Here is a 16,222-nt window from a genome sequence, read left to right as displayed (position 1 = left end):
GTCTTATGCAGTTTTCTCTTGCTTGAAGACCGACTTGAGCTGCTCCTCACCGTGAAACGCGATTCGTCTCCACCATGTGATTAGCATCGATGACAGGCTTACGTCGGGGCTTACCGTCTTCGCCCAGTGAGGGCTGGTGCAGTCGGAGACGCCCGTTGACTACCAGAAGCGGGTTAGCGCCGTCCAGCACGGTGGGACTCACGGAGATGCCAGCGAGATACTGCTGCAAAATGGTCTGCAGCTCGCGGTTCTCGTTCGCCACGCGCTCCTTTTCGCGGCGCAGAGCTATTTCGTCGAGCAGGACTTTGTTGTGCCGCTTCCAGAAGAGGTCGAGGTATTCCCATTCGCTAACGGGGACGCCATCGTGCAACCCTTGCGGCTGGAAGTCGAGCATTTGCAGCGCCTCCTCCTCTTCCCGGCCTTGCTCGGTACGCATGGCCAGCCGGACGCTTTCCGTGAGTTCGTTAGCTTCGCGCTCGTCCGCTAGTGTCGAGTGGTAAAAGGGCAGCACGCGCTCACGCTCCGTCTCGAGCTTCCGGACCAGCTCGCCAAGCTGGAGGATGCGTTCACTGAGCTGCAAATGCGTGTCAAGTTTGCGTGTCGCGTCACGGGCGCCTTGCGATAGCTGCGCCAGGCGACGTCGCTGATCGTCGCGCATCCGGTTCATCTTGGCCTTGAGCGTCTGGAAGTGGTGCGAGATGGCAGCCTTCTCCTCCTCGAGCGCCTTGTTGCGCTCCGAGCACTCGCGCACGTTCTGCGCGATCTTGGTCCGCCAGAGAGCGAGACTTTGCTGCAAGCGCTCGATCTTGCGGATCTTGAGCTCGATGTCGCGCGAGAGGTCCTGGTCCTTGGCGGTCAGGTACTTGAAGTCCTGCGTGCGCTGGTCCGTGTTCTGCAAGTAGTTGAGGTGCGCCGTCTCGAAGTGCTGCTCCAGCTCCTCGATGCTGCTGTCTAGAGTAATCCGCAGCACGTTGATGTCCTCCAGGTTCTTGTTGCGGATCTCCTCGCGTAGCTGCTCGTGCTCCTGCTTGGCGTCGGCCTCGCGCTCCTTTTCCTGTTGGTCCACGGCCTGCATGATGCGCTGCAACTCGCTGCGCTCCATGGAGTGCTGCGTCACGAGTTTGTTCTTCTCGGTGTGAAATTCCTGCTCGAGCTCGCGCAGATCCGCCTCAAACTCCTTCTCCAGGACCAGCAGCCGCTCGTCCTGGAGATCGATCAGCTCGTCCACGTTGAGGAGGTGGGCACGCAGCGCCATTTGGAACTGCTCCTCGGCCTCTTCCAAGTCGCGGTCGAGCATTTGGATGAGCGCGTCCTTGCGGTCCACGTCACGCTCGTGGTTCTGCGACCGCACCTCGACCTCTTTGCGCAGAGCCTCCACTTTGACGAGCCGCATGATCTTGCGCCAGTGGTTCTGGATCTTGAGCTTGTTCATGCGCGAGATCCGCTCCTCCTTGGCCATGAACTCGAGCAGTAGCGCCTTCTTGGAGACTGTGAGGCGCTTCATGTAGTCGTTCATCTCCATGCGGCGGATGGACTCCTGCAGTCTCCGCTCCTCCTCGGACGTCTCTCGACCGGAGCCGTCTTTCTTGCCCTTGCCATCTTTGCTGCGGCCTTTGACGGCTTTGCCGAGCTGAGCGCCACCTCGCAGCCTCAGGCTCAAGTGGAAAATCGCCGGTGGTTCATGCCCCAGCGGATTGTTGCGAAGGCTCTTCCTGCGCGTCATGACGGGCCACCGAACTGGTGGGTTTGCTCCCCCGCGACGCGTTTGTTTGCCGGGGTGGCGCGACAAACATAGCGAGTCGTTGCACATTTGGGTAACGGACAACTTCAACTTGGTGAGCCAATCGCAGCAGAGAAGGAGTCTTGACTCTCGTAGAATCGAAGTAGTTTCTGGCTGCGAGTGCGAAGCAAACAAGTACGCGCAAATGGGCACTCAATCGACCGCGTTTGCCGGCGTTTGCTTCCCTTGCGCGCTGCTTTTCTAAGGAAGAGTACGCGGCGTGGCGTGGCAGGTTCGAGGATGACTTCGACTTGACCATGTACTCCGAAGCTTTGTCGTGCTGCTGCAGCGGCTGAATGGAACACAAGTAGGTCTCTGCGTTGAAGATATCACATGTTCGTACGCCCCTTTTTGCTAGATTTTGTGAAAGGTGTTTTAGAGGAGATACGAGACGCTCGCGATCTTACTACGGCGCCTACCTGTCCCAGTCCTCTTGCAACTGAGAAGGCAGCGCCAAAGCCACCGTACAATAACAGCAGCTTTCTTGGTCAAGCAAGACGCTGTAAGGTAAAGGAGGAGAGCCTGGCAACTACAACGCTATACATGGCGCAGGCCCTCCACCCTTTCCCTTTACTGGGACGAATTTTCCAGACGTAGCTGTAAATCCTTCATCCGATGGTCAGTTCAAAAGATCTAAGCCAGGACTGACATGCCGTAGTGACGAACCGAAGACAGGGGCCCGTCTTGCTCGCGATATTCCTACGTAGAGAGCTCGCTCAGTCCCAAACCCACCGCGGCCAGCAAGCCGCCGGGCCGCATTTATCACCGTTGGCGCCATGTCTGCACTCTGTGAGTTGCAGTGCGATGGCGCCGACGATCCTTCCCACCCGACGCACTGCTGGGACGTACATCCGGTCTCAACGGCTGCAACGGCCGATTTCCTTTCTTTCTCGGTTCGCGTTTGGCATCTCTTCGTCCCGGTCGTCACGACCACTAGGTACCGCAAACAACTTCAACGTCGGCTCCACGAGCGAGTTCGGCCGCGTTTAGCGCCGCGTTAGGAGGCGCTGCTCGCGTTGCTTTCGTTGTCTGGTCTCTCGCTGCATGGAGAGACCAGGAAACACGAGACGCTCGACCATCCTCATCGAGGACATCGAATTGGCAGACTGGGGCTCACAGCCAGCTTAGGCAACCGCAAAAACGCCGCGACAAGCGGTGGAACCTTTGCAAACTGTGCGTTGGGGCCCTTCCCATCCATCGGTTAGCCGTCTCATTCTTGAAAGAACCCTCTGCAACGTCAACGAGAGTGTCCGTCACCTCCCCAACATGGCAGTCGCAGCCAGCACCGACTGCTGCTTCCAGGAGCTGCAGTTCGCACTGGCCAAAGCCAACGTGCAGGTGCTACCCACCACCACCATGTCCGAGAAGCGGGCCGTGCGCGCCATGAAGAAGCGCCTGCAGGACCGACTGTACCAGCGCAAACACCGCGCCAAGCGCGAGCAGCAGCTGCGGTCCCTCGAGACCGACGTGCAGGCGCTGCAGACCAAGATCGCGCGGCTCTATCGAGACTTGCACCGCCGCACGGTGGCGGCGGCCAACGCCGAGGCGCAACGCCGACAGCAGCAGCAACAACAGCAATTGTGGCCCGACGGGTCCCTGCTGAGCCACGCCAAGTCCGTCGTCATGCAGTTCTTCCGCGTGTACCAGAACGGCTACTCGCTCCCCTTGGCAGGGCTGCAGGAGCGTTTCCTGCGCTCCATCCTAGCCACGGACGTCGAGGGCGTTGACCTGCGCGGTGCCGACGCCTTCGTGCATCAGTGGCGGCTCTACGACCAGCACTTTGCGCTGTGCGTGCTGGAGCCGCAGGGTTGGAAGACGCAGCGCTGCGGAGACCACTCCGTCATGGTGGTGGTCGAGGTCATGCTGTATCTGCGCTTCCACCGACAGACTATTGCCACGCTCTTCCCGAGTCTCAAGACCGGACAAGTGGAGCCCCAGCTCGTGCAGCCGCTCGTGACCGGCACCTCCGCCGTCACAGGCACCTACACGTTCGTGGTGGATCGCTCGGGCCACGTGGCCAGTCTGCTGGTGAGTCTGCAGCTGACGGAGACGCTGCGCCGAGTGCTCGGGTCGCTCGAGCACGTGGAGCAGCTCACAAAGGGCAGTCGGATCGCACTCGACAGTGGCACCATCTCGATCGGCTAGAGCTCGCTGCAACCCCGTAGTCTAGTATAGTCACGCCGTCACCTCAACACGATGAGTCTTTTGTTCACTTGCGTCGTTGTCACCACTTTCATCCCAGCACGGCTGCAAGTTGAGCTTTGGCCGGCCGGTAGTATCCTCCAAACGCATTACGCTTGAGGACTTGTTGTTTCTTGCACTGACAGCTTGCTGGTCCGTGGCAGTCCACATGAAGCAAACTGGTCGGTAGTCCATCGCTCAATTGCACAGTCAACTTGCACTTTAGTGTCGGTCGTCCACCCAGTAGGTCCGACGAATGGTGAAAATGCGCGACTTGGTATTAGAGACCATTACGACGACAGCATAAATACAGGTGCTGCTCTACGAGAGCAAGAAGTCTACGTTGTGTCGCGGGTCGACACTGGGCCTGGCCTCCTCGACGCGGATCTGGCCCGTGGACGACGAGATGTTGGCGCCCGAGAGGATCGTGGCCACGTCGCCCAAGCTGCCGAGCGCGCGCTGCAGCGCGCCCACGAGGTCCCACTCGGCGCTGAACCACGTGACGACGCCGGCCGCGTCGAATGTGAAGCGGTACTTGCCGTTGATGTTGATGGCGTTGCCCACAAGCTTCTGCGTGAGCTCGGCGTCCCCGTTGAGCGACGGGTAGAGCGTCACGACGCCGTCGTGGCGCGCGCGGATGCTGAAGATCGAGTCGACGAGCACGACCGTGAGGTCCCCCACCGTGGTGATGCTGATGGCCAGCGGCTCGTACCGCGTGTAGGCGAAGAAGGAGCAGTAGCGTCGCCACTGAGTCACCACCGTGTCCACGCCCACGTAGTCGGGTCCCTGGGTGTCGGCCGTCATGACGGCGCGCAGGAATTGCTCCTGCTGGTCTATATGCAGCGGCGAGACGCCGAACTGGAACAGCCGGAAGTACTCCATCGCCACGCGCGCTGGGACACCGCCGGCCGTGCCGCGCGACGCGAAACAATTGTGGTCCACCAGCAGCTTCTGCCGCGCGTGGGCGAGCGTCTCGACCTCGGCGGCCAAGCTTTGCACCTCGAGCTCGAGCGTCGCGACCTTTTGCTTCTGCTTGGCGCGGTGGCGCCGCTGGTGCAGCTTGTACTGCAGCCGGCGCCGCAGCACCTTGTCGTCCGCGTCCTCGTCCTTGGCGGCGTCCGCGGGGGCCTTGCCTTTGCCGTTGTTGGCGGCGTTTTGACTCATCGGTCGGTCTCCGGGATGGTTGTTCAATAGTGCGCGAACGAGATAGAGATTTCGGGGGGGGGGGGGGGCTGGTGCAGAGCAGATTGTAAAGTGAGGGAGCAGGGGAACACTACACAATTGTTGACGGAGGTGGACGTTTCGAGTGAGAAACGCCAGGAGGATTTCAATGGATGGGCCCGACTGACTCAGCGGCATGAGTCAGAGGTTGGCAGCAATTGAGCAACATGGTCAAGTTGCCGCAGTCCGCTTGTCTAATAGCTCCGACTCAAGTGCTGCGGACCAAGTGGGTGGTCGCGGAGGCCCCAAGTGCATTGAGGCCGCGGCGTTTGGCCGGACCTCTTCGCTTTTCGCTGCTCTGCGCGAACGTGACAAGCGCACGGCGTGGGCGTCGTGCGATCGCGGCAAGAGAGAGCCCAGGTTGAACCACGCGGTTGCGAGACCTCCGGCACACTCGTCGCAGCAGCAATTTGCTGGGCGGACAGCCACCAGCCGTGGGCGCGGTTGCTGACACCAAGCAGACGGCGACGCGAGTCCGCAATCTCGTCATTCCCGTCGTAAACAAGTCCAGCGGAGTGCAGGAAGATGGAGCGACGCGTCGCCACCAAAATTTCGGTGCACATCGAGCGCTACGGCAACGAACGGCTCTCTCTCGGTGTCGGAGGCACGCCAGTGTCTATAATCGGCGATTGACTCATTCGGCGGCTGTGGACTCATCGGAAGGCAGGTGTGGAGACTGTGTGGACTCAGTCTCAGGCTCACCAAACCGAAGCTGACCATGTTGCAGGAGGATTAGTAATGTGCTGGTCGAGCGTAAGCAAGCGAGTCAGCCAGACCGATCAGAGGAAGCAGATGCACGTCCCGGCCGAATTGTCGACTTGGCAACGCGAATGAGGCGCCATACGGACTGCGCCACACATTTCTGCTAGAAAATGTTGGCAAACTTTGCAGACGGCGCAGTCTTTCCAGTACAAGCTCGATAAATTGAGTCAGAAGTGGGCATAGCACCGCCATTTTGACATTTTCTTTTAGAAAAGGCAGCGATACGAATTCCACTTTTTCGTATCCAGAAATTGAGTCATCTTCGACTACCTGACTCATGGCGGCAGGCGAACTGAGTGAGCAGCCAGCGTCGAAACCCTCCAGCACTCCCGGGCCGCTGGCCTAGCAGACGCATTCCTCAGTTCGCAGCGAGCGCTTTCGCCGACGACTCTCTCAAAATTTGCAAGTGCTTTGCCGTGTGCTGGATGTTTCCCTAGCCCAGCAGTGTGGTCTCTGGTCTTTGAGAAAAGGGCCACATTCCCCCCATGACGAACGCACGAAGGCAGGCCGGAACTGCCTCCTTTCGGTGGCGAAGAACACACCGAAAGCGTCCGCGTCGAACCCGGTCCAACTTCAAAGCTGTGGTCGCCGCAGCCAGGCGTTTGATGACCAGCCACAAGTTGACTGGCACCAGTCCAGCGTTGTCCCAGGGCAATCCACTCGATGGCGAATTGCTCGCAGCAGCCGAACCCTCCACGCATCGACTCCGCTACAGCGTGTCAAGGCTGCACCATCCGATCTCGATGAGCATCTCAGAATTGTCGGGTTCTGCGTGTTAGCGGCGTGCGTCTTTGCAGCACGTTGACGCCCAGTTCGGACGATGTTCGTTGTCAGTTTTGGCCGAGTACCAGTACAGGTTTCGAGCGTGCGACGGCGCTTGGCCTTCACCAAAATGCTTGACTCACAACGCCATGCGACTTGTGGACAACGGTCGCAGCCCAACGGCGCCAGCGGAAGCCAACCGAAGCCACCCGTTGTCCAACAATCGGTCTCAGAGATTTCTTAACTGTTGTATGCTCCAGCAGTAACGACTGAAAACAGACGCCTCTACTCGCTTTCACGATCGTCGGCCTATCCATCCCCGCACACTTGGACATCCGCTCACCCGCTCACAAGTTCATCAGAGCAATCGACGACAAGGCAAACAAACAGCCGAGCGCGCAACACGTTCGCGTCGATTCCTGCTGCGAACACGGCCACTCTGTCTCTCTCCGAAAGAGCAGCAACTTGTCCGCCGCCACAATCCAAAAAGCCAACCACCAGCTATTACAGTAAACATGGCAGCAACTGACGTCGTGGGCAAACCCCCGGTGCGCCCCAAACGCGCCCAGGAAGAGGAACCGGTGGACGAGAAAGTGCTGCGCAGACGCACGCAGTACAAGTTCCACCAGCGGCGCCACCGCGCCAAGCAAAAGGAGAAGGTGGTGATGCTCACCCACGAGGTGCAGTCGCTGCTGGCCGAGATCGAGCAGCTCCACCACAAGCGCCAGCGGCTGCTGGTGGAGCGCAACTGCTTCTCGTCCAGAGGTACCGACGTGGGGGTCCCCGCGCGCCTCACGATGGAGTACTTCCGCCTCTTTGAGTACGGGATCAGCCCCACGCTGGTGGGCCAGCAGGAGCAGTTCCTCCGGTCCATCATGACAGCGGAGACCGCCGGCCCGGATTACGCCGGCGTCGACATGGTCATCATGCTCTGGAAGCGCTTCAGCGACTTCTTCGTGTACAGTCGGTACCAGCTCCTGTCGATGGAGGTGTCCACGGTGAGCGACTCGACCGTCGTCGTCATGGAGACCAACTTCCACATCAGCTGCAGGAGGGACGGCGTGCTCACGCTCTACCCGTCGCTGCGCAACCACACCGAGCTGCTGCAGCGGGTGATCGGCAGCATGCTGGTGGTTCCCGTTCAGTACCGCTTCGAGTTCGACTCGAGCGGCATCGTCACGTGGTTCAGCGCTGACTGGGACCTCGTCAGCGCTCTCAGTGCAGTCGGCTCGCTCGTGGACGCGGCCTGCATCCTCGCAGACGCCAACATCTCCAAGACGGGCCAGATCCGCACCACCATCGAGGACATCCGACCGCCCAGCAGCGTCGAGCCCGAGGCCGCCGCCCCAGTCGACCCTCGCCACAGCGTCGACTTCCTGCTCTCGTAAAGTAGCTCTGTATTTATACCGTCAATCAATCCGAGCTCCCATCACGCACCACTTTCTCCAGTCCGACTCGGACTCCGTCTCTTCCTGCATCGTGAAGTCGTGCAGGCAACTACTCAGAATCGAGTCAACGAGCGATAGACAAGATGGGGCTCGTCAACAGCGCAATCCAGAGTACTAACTCAAGGTAAACTTAGATGACTGGGTTCAAAGTTAATAAAATAAAGCGAGATTTCGGTGTGCCCCCAACGTCTCACTTATGCCTGTTGGAGTCGACGAGATGATCGAAGCCTTGGCTGGAGATGGCAAAAGACAAGCTGCATGAGCTAGACAGTCAGCCAGCACACCTTCGCGGAAGCAAGCTCACCTTGTCATGGCTGTCGGCTGCGGTGCCTTTGTGGGTCATGCGCTTCTTCAGCGACGCTTCCTGCCCTTCTTCCTCCTCTTCTTTTCCCTCTTCAATTCCGTTCGACATGGCTGCTGCTGAGCCAACCGAGCGCAGAGGCGATGCTGCGGTAGTTGGTCCGTTCGGCAGAGACTTCTGTAAGCGCGACGATGCTGAGCTTCGTGGCACGTCAGACTCGGTTCCACTGTCGCTCGAGTCGTCCGCAAACGTGCGTTTCTCCGGTCGAGCTTGTCCCAGCAGAGACTGACGCCGAGGAGGAGTTGTAGCGTCGTCGTCGTCGCTGCCTTCCTGTTTCCCTTCCGCTTCTGCAGTGGGCGAGGCGACTTTGAGTAGGGATCGTTTGCGCTTGTTCAGCGAGCTTTTCAGAGAGCTCCCGGGGGGAGAATTGAGCTTCATGAAATGCGCGGCGAAGTCCATCGGTTTGATTGGCGAAAGCGACGTCTGCAATAGACAAACAGGCGAGTAATGCGAATGAGCAACAATGGAGTACAGCGGGAAGGAGCAAGACACTTACACTGAGTCTCGAACCAGCGGGTGCTCCAAGTGTTTCAGGCGCCTCGGGCTCATTCCTAACTCCAGGCGTCCCGAACGGGCCTGGCCTGCCGGGGCTATACAAGTGTTTCGGCAGAAAAATCTTCCCCGGGAATGGCTTCAGGTTTGACTGCTTCTTGATCTTCTTCTTCAGCAACACAACGGCGCTGTCAATCAGTGGATAAATATGTTTGCTTTCGGGCGATAGCACGTCGTGACACTGCGACAACTTCGTCAGAATCTGCAACAAAAAGGCGATGTTATCGGCCGCTGCACCATTAGTCGAAACAAGTCCATCGAGGAAGAAACCCAGGTACCCCAGCTGATTAGTCCACAATGGGCTTTGCAAAATCATAACGTGTGCTGTTTTCTCCACCAACTTGACTGGGAAATGCGGATGGTGCGCCAGTAGATGGATCACGTATGGCAGCGCATACTCTGGTACCATGAGAGCATTCGCACTAGGCTGGCTTGGGCTACTGCTCGCCTCCGATTCGCGGGAAGACGCACTGTCGAACATGCGTCGCATACGCTCAATCGCAACCTTCAGCAGGTTCCGAGCGATTTTCTTCACGGCGGTGTTAGAATCTGTGGCAGCCAAGGCCAAGTAGCTGAGGTACTTGTGCGGGTGCTGGATGGGCTGCTTCATCAAGCGCGATGTCATCTTCTTCAAGAACTTACGCCGAACATCTTCACTCGAATCTTGCATCGTGAACCCAAGCAAATGCCACTCAGAAGTCGAAATACACGCCTCTAGCTGTCGATTGCGCGTCATCTTCATCAGGCCGCAGGACGCAGTTGCTCGGAATAAAGCAGTCAGGGCGGGTGTTGGCGCCCGCGTCTTCCCGTCCGAACGCAATATTTCAAACAGGAGCTTAATCAGTTTTTCTCCTTCCTCCAAGGGGCCCGTGGGCCGGCAGTACACAAGCAAGTTCACCGCAACCTTTATGGCCAGGCAACGAACCTCTGCTAACTTCGCCACTACCTGTTTACTGCCCTTTCGGGCACGCTCCTTAGAGCCAGGCGTGCCTGGTGTTGGATCGTATTCCCCCTGGCCAATTAAGTCTTCAAGTAGATGCGCCCAGAGACGAGCAAATAGAGGTTGGTCCGCCGAGAAGATGTTGCTGCAGCGTTTTGCCAGTACTTCGAGGCTCTGCAGCGCTGGCAACGCTTCTGAACTTTTAGGGGAGCCAAGCTTCTCCTTCGAGCACAACCTGTTGATCAACTCCATCGTTTCTTCCGTGTTCCCGTAGAAGTGTGCAATGGTGAAAGCCGCCAATTCTGCCGCCCGACTCTCTTTTGCAGCGTTAAAGTTTTGAGCTTCGACGTCGCTGTCTCCAAGGCAGAAATTGTGGAGCTGCTCCGCCAATGCCGGAGATGGCGTAGCATTCTCGTCGTCCTCCATCGACGCATCATCTTCACGGCCAGTTGTAATGGACCAGTGCCGCGCGTAATTGGCGAGTATGTGCAAGGCTCCGAGGACCACCCTCGGGTCTTTAAGCACAGGCTCCTCCTCGTCCTCTTCATCACTCGTAGCGGATTGATTCGCACGTCGACTGTCCTCACTAGCAACCAAAATTGACGTAACTTTCTCGTGGATGAAAGGGGCAAATAGCTCTGGTAGCTCCCCAGATGCCATCACCAGCAGATCCACAATGCTGCGGTTCTCTCTAGACGGCCGTCCCGCTTTCAGGATCAAGAATTCCAAGAGAGTAGCGACTGTCGCCTGATTCATGGTCAGCAGTGACAGCTTCCGGCACAACTTCTTCAAAAACTCCCCCAACGGAGTTTTCGAACCAACACTTCGAACCAACTGATCTCTCGCATGGCGGGTTTCCTGCTGGCTTTTGGAAAAGTCACACAACTCACCGATGTGTTTGAAAACAGTGTGGTCCTTCCACTTCGACAGCCTTTCTAGCAACTTATTCAGGCTGTTAACATCCGAAAAGATAGGTGACAGTCCAGCGTACAACTGCTGCTTTGCATTTTCCAGTCCATCGTTGTCGGCTTCAGTAGCACGACCCTTGTGGCGATGCTGTACTTTAAACTCGACAAACTTCTGGCACACATCCTGACACTTGGACCGCTCACTGAAAACCCGTCGCAACGCTTCCTTTGAAGTGGCATCCATGGAGTGGTAAATAAATAGCAGGCCGTTTGCGCGACTTCGCTCAGACAAAGCCTTAGGTAAAAGGAAATCGTCAAGCAGCTGGATCACTCGGAGCTTCAGCTCTTGCTGAGGATACGCGTAGCATTTCAAGACGTAGTCCGGAATCCAGCCTAACTTTTTAATGTGCGCAGCAGGGATGTTGCGATGATTGAGAGACAATAATATCTCGCCCCCCTCTTCCTCGTCTTCCCAGTACGAGGAGATGTGCGTGCTATATACCTGACTGAGGCCGGTCATAGTTTCCTTTCGCAGCGCAACCTTCTTATCTTTCATGCGCTCCCCCACAGCACGCAGACACTCCTCACTGATCAGGTCCAAGCAATTTGCCGCGAAGTCACACAACTCGTGCACCACAAGCTGTCGTACTTCCCACTCCGGGTCGCTTAACCGCAGAATAAACTCTTTCTCCAAAAGACTGGCCAGGTCCGTCTTACTCTCCCAGATCGGCACACTTGCTTGGATCATCTGCAGACGAATTTCCTTGCTGGCATCGCGGAAGCGGCCCAAGAAATCGCGAAAGTTCTTCATATACTGACTGCCATAATCCGCACGAGAAGACGCGAATAATTTCCCCATAAGCGCAATGGCGTCCGACCGCGTGGCAACTTCGTCCACCTGAAGCTGTAAGCACACATTAGGAAGCACATACAGCAACAGCGACGGGGTTACCTTGTGCACTTCGTAGATCAGAGTATACACGTGCTCCTTGAGCTCAGACGCTTGCTGGGAACCAAACCTCCCAGGTCCATCGACCAATATGTTGTTAAAGAAAGTCGATAACGGGTGTTGCAGGAACTCACTGGTGCGTCGAATCAACTCCCGTGCCATGTGACCAGGACTTCTTTGACCTGCGTTATCTGCAGTCTCGCCAACCTCACCAGTGATCGCTACACCTACCAACGGTCTCAAAATCACATCCAGAAGTGGTTGCTCCACTCCGTCGCTCTCTTCAATGCACGCCACCATGATACTCAGCATCAAATTCTCGATCTTGGCCGAGTGTTCTCCCGTGAGTGTATCAAAGAGTGCCTGGAATAACTGCACCATCATCAGCTCCTCTCCTTCAGCCGTGAAATCGAGTCCAACCACGAGCAGACACGACCTGACGATAGCCAAGCTCTCCAGCACATGGAAGCAGTGCAAGCCACTGGACGTGGTGGTTTGCTCCGGGGTTAGAACTCTCACTTGCTCACAGAGCAGCTTAAAGACCCTGTACAGCTCCTCATTGGAGCTAAAGGGCGAGTCGGGGGACGACACGCGCATGGTCTCCACCAGACAGCAGGCCACCAAGGACCGCACGTGCTTGTCCTGGTGCTTGAGCAGCTTCTCCTGCAGCAACTCCGCCGTCACGAGACGGAGTTTCTGAACCGCATTGGCGTCCAGCAGTCCGTCCTCCTGTTGCTGCTGCCGACTGGGCGTCTTCTGCAACGTCTCCCACGTCACTTTGAGTCGTTTACTTAACCCTGAGGAATTTCGACCTGCTCCAGCTAAATACGCGCCCGACAGCACGTCGTCAGATGGATTTCTGGTTCGGGGCTTCTGCGGCGTCTGACTCTGAGTCTGCTTCGTCGTCACGTGGTCCGAGTCCGGGTCTTCCGCCTTGAATTCCTCCGCGTCGGCGTCTGAGCCGCGTCTGGACGTCGCGTTTTGCGCGATGGCGCGGCGCTGGGCCGCGGTCGACGCGCGCGTCCTGCGTGGACCCATCGAGGAGGGCGCGGGTCGGTCAGAGAGAGAGAGCCAGGTCGCGAGGTTTCCTTCGCCTTTGGTTGCCTTTCGCGCTTTGAGCTTTATGGCGGGTTTCCTTTGATGGGTGGAGTGGTGCACATGGATAATCTGCAATCATACGGATACGCAAGTGAACTTTTTTGTTGAAGTGACTGCAGGTTTTGACTAAAGGCATGCACAAATAGAGATTAACGTTAATAATGCACGCTAAACAACATCAACGGGAGTGGAAGGCAACAGGTTCTGTAGTTGCCGTCTTGTGCCTGATTTGAGAAGTTGTCTGGGAGTACATTCGGTTTGCAGTTGAGCCAGGGTGGCGTGGCGATGGGGAGCACGCGACTGCCATTCACCAGACTTGGAGTTTTCGCTGGACGAGACTTGATCCCTCGGATCACTTTGCACCGCCAAGTGAACAACCGCACAGAGACTAACCGAACGGTGTGGTAAAAGCGGAGACCGACATCGTTTGTACTGACTCACCAGCGTGCCAAGCTCCCGGAGATTTGAAGCCCTGGATGGAAATTGTGGCCCTGCAGCGATCGGAACGGCACGCCGATGACATGCGGAGCGTGGAGGCCTTCGAGTGGAAGTTCCGGGGCTTATCCTGTGGTTTACAGCCGCTTCGATGGTTTGTGCTGTCGAGGTTCCTCTCTTGCTTTGAGCGAGCCGATTGCCTGTCATTCCCGAATTTGCTTCGGCTCCCCCAGCACCGCTCAAGACTAACCACCGCCAAGCATGCTCCGCGTCTTCGCTACTGCGGCGCTGTCGGCGGTAGTTCTGGATACTGGCGCTAGTGCCACCGAAAGTCTCGAGTACTTTGTGACGGCGGAGGCGCCGGACTACAACAACGAGGTGGTCGCCACGTTGCTGGCCAGCGTGAACTCTCTCCGGGCTCCTGGCGAGGCGTACGCTGTCTTCGACTGGGACAACACGTGCATGTTCGGTGACATATCGTCCACGTGGATGTACTACCAGGTCGAGAACCTGAACTTTCGCTTTTCTCCGGAGGAGTTCGAGACGATCTTCGCACTGGGCTACAACGCCAGCAGCAGCGACACCTGTCTGCCCAATGGCACGTACTCGGTGATCGGCCAAGACGTTAACGGCACCGATGTGACCTTAACCACGGCTCTCGCTGATACGGCTAAGGACTACAAGGTGCTGTACGATTCCTACATTGCGCCGACCTACAACTTGACCAACGGCTCCGTCGCGAGCGCTTCGCTCGATCAAGTGAAGGAGAGCGTCGAGTTCCTGAACTTCCGTGCCAAACTCGCGTTCCTGCTGTACAGTCTCGAGGTCTTGGACGGCGGCAACGAGTACTCGGACTGCGCTCTGATCAACGCGATGGTCACGTACCCGCGTCTGCTTGTTGGCATGACGGAAGACGAGATCCGAGCCAATATTCGTGCCAGTATTCGGTGGCACTTGGCCGAGTCGCTGGATTCGTTCACGTACGCGTCGACAGGAGATTTGGTCGTCGAGGGATCGTACTCCAAGGGCCTGCGCGTCTTCAGTGGCCAAGAATCGACCATGCGCGCTCTACGTGAGGCTGGTATTGAGGTTTATATCATCAGCGCGTCGCCCGAGGTCTTCGCGGCCGAGGCTGGTGACCTCCTTGGACTGGGGTACCTGGTGCCCAGGGGCAACGTCTATGGCGGCCGCTTCAAGACGAGTGACGATGGCAAATTCACGGGAGAGCTTCAAGACAACTACCCGACCACGTGGGGGCCTGGCAAGGCGACCATTATCACGAGCATCCTGATGCAGATCCACAAGGGGGCGGCTCCGATCTACGCGTCCGGCGATTCCGATGGAGATTGCGAGATGCTCAGCGCTGTGCGCGACGGCGTTATCGACACGAACAATCGCCTCATGGACAACTCGACGTGCATCTACAACTACTACCAGAAGGCCTGCTTGTACTTCGGCACAACAGAGCCGATCACCAACAACGCCTACCTGCTGCAGGGCCAAGACAAATCGATTGGCACGTGGATCACTTCCGGTTTCACTACTTCGGACGGTGTCACGTACGAATCGGGCGTGACCACGATCGACGGGTGCGCCAAGTACAAGTTCCTGGATGTATAATGTGCAGGCGAAGACTTCCGTTTATAAAATACGGCATGCTAATATAATGCGTTGCTCAAACTCTACCTCAGGTTTCAAGGCTCTCTTGTTTGCTAGCATTGGCAGCGACGAGCAGCGATCACTGCTATTGCACTAGATCGTGTCAGCGCCTTCGTTGCTGCGAAGGGAGACACACTCATTTCGCTCGGCTCAAAGAGGGCTCAAACTTTGAGCCGTCTTTGAGTCAAAGCGGGCGCTTTTCCCCATCTCGTTCGCGGACTTCTCTTATTCCAGCGTGGTTTATATCGAGCAACAAGGTAGGGTATCATGTGTTGCGGCGGCCAGAAGTGCAAGGCGCAGAGGGCTTCTCTCAGAAGGAGGCGATCTTCGCAAGGCAAGCAGGTCTCTGCCGTCGCCCAAGAGGATATGCTACAAGTTGAAGCGGCGCCAGCTGCTTTTCGACCAATCACGAGTCGGTCCGTTACTTCCGCCACGTCAGCCGAATAAGAAAAATCCAGACCACGTTGAAGTGACCGGCCAGCTTCAAGGCCTGTTGGCTACTTGTCGCTCGTTGCTTGTTGCTATCATAGCTAGTCGCCCTAGCCTGCTTAGCAGGCCCGGGCATTGCTGCTGCTGCTGCTGTTGCAATTGCCGTTTCCGCTGCTGCCCCAACGGCGCTTCAGTCCGCAATGGGATATCATGTCAACTTCGCCGTGTCTGTCGGCACCCACCCGTCTGCTGCAGTCGACCGACGGGCTCCGTTATTTCGTCCTCTACGCCAGCGGCGCGTTTCGGGGCGATGACCTCCCCCCTGAGAGGAGGCGGGTAAAGGTGGGCGGCCTTAGTCGACGGATGGAAAGCCGCCGACGCAGCTCTTCGCGTTGCGGCAGGGTCGTTCACGGTGCCGCTGGCCTGTGTGAGGCTAGAGTGCTGCAGAACAACCATAGCTACGATACTCGCTGCAGCTACAGCGGCTGGGATGTTGACTGGGATGGTGCTCGCCGCTGTCTTCGCCGACCGCCGCTCGCAGACACGCACGCACGACTGGACTGCCTCGGGTCACAAATCGGAGACATACATACCGCCGACACCTGCTGCTCCAAATGGACCACTATCGGGCGAAGTGTGGCGCTGCATGTCACGCTGCTGGATCAAGGTGCACCTTCATCGCAATTTGCAGAGCGCGCGCGTTTGGGGCTGGCAGGAGGCGACGCCTTCACCTTCGA

The 16,222-nt window shown here is 57.6% G+C and overlaps 6 protein-coding genes across 6 annotated transcripts; 3 read left to right on the top strand and 3 right to left on the bottom strand.

Moving 5' to 3' along the window:
• Positions 1-46: 46 nt before the first annotated feature.
• On the bottom strand, positions 47-1,723 carry KRP23_11830 (Dynein regulatory complex subunit 2; the record flags this gene model as incomplete). Its single annotated transcript, XM_067882408.1, has 1 exon — positions 47-1,723. The coding sequence occupies one exon, from the start codon at positions 1,721-1,723 to the stop codon at positions 47-49; it is 1,677 nt and encodes a 558-aa protein (XP_067740001.1).
• Positions 1,724-3,046: 1,323 nt separating this feature from the next.
• Positions 3,047-3,925, top strand: KRP23_11829 (uncharacterized protein; the record flags this gene model as incomplete). Its single annotated transcript, XM_067882407.1, has 1 exon — positions 3,047-3,925. The coding sequence occupies one exon, from the start codon at positions 3,047-3,049 to the stop codon at positions 3,923-3,925; it is 879 nt and encodes a 292-aa protein (XP_067740000.1).
• A 357-nt stretch (positions 3,926-4,282) lies between these two features.
• On the bottom strand, positions 4,283-5,125 carry KRP23_11828 (uncharacterized protein; the record flags this gene model as incomplete). Its single annotated transcript, XM_067882406.1, has 1 exon — positions 4,283-5,125. The coding sequence occupies one exon, from the start codon at positions 5,123-5,125 to the stop codon at positions 4,283-4,285; it is 843 nt and encodes a 280-aa protein (XP_067739999.1).
• Positions 5,126-7,221: 2,096 nt separating this feature from the next.
• Positions 7,222-8,094, top strand: KRP23_11827 (uncharacterized protein; the record flags this gene model as incomplete). The annotated part of the gene is made up of 1 exon (XM_067882405.1): positions 7,222-8,094. One exon carries the CDS (start codon positions 7,222-7,224, stop codon positions 8,092-8,094), a length of 873 nt encoding a protein of 290 aa, XP_067739998.1.
• A 254-nt stretch (positions 8,095-8,348) lies between these two features.
• KRP23_11826 (Sister chromatid cohesion protein PDS5-like protein B-B) lies at positions 8,349-12,902 on the bottom strand (the record flags this gene model as incomplete). Its single annotated transcript, XM_067882404.1, has 3 exons — positions 8,349-8,387; positions 8,459-8,938; positions 9,012-12,902. 3 exons carry the CDS (start codon positions 12,900-12,902, stop codon positions 8,349-8,351), a joined length of 4,410 nt encoding a protein of 1,469 aa, XP_067739997.1.
• Positions 12,903-13,658: 756 nt separating this feature from the next.
• On the top strand, positions 13,659-15,017 carry KRP23_11825 (uncharacterized protein; the record flags this gene model as incomplete). Its single annotated transcript, XM_067882403.1, has 1 exon — positions 13,659-15,017. The coding sequence occupies one exon, from the start codon at positions 13,659-13,661 to the stop codon at positions 15,015-15,017; it is 1,359 nt and encodes a 452-aa protein (XP_067739996.1).
• Positions 15,018-16,222: the final 1,205 nt, after the last annotated feature.

This window comes from Phytophthora ramorum, assembly GCF_020800215.1.
Source record: "Phytophthora ramorum isolate Pr-102 chromosome Unknown Phyram_PR-102_s0013, whole genome shotgun sequence".
Classification (NCBI taxonomy): Eukaryota; Oomycota; class Peronosporomycetes; order Peronosporales; family Peronosporaceae; genus Phytophthora; species Phytophthora ramorum.
The sequence above is the reverse complement of the archived record's forward strand: the minus strand, read 5'-3'. Positions and strand labels throughout refer to the sequence as shown.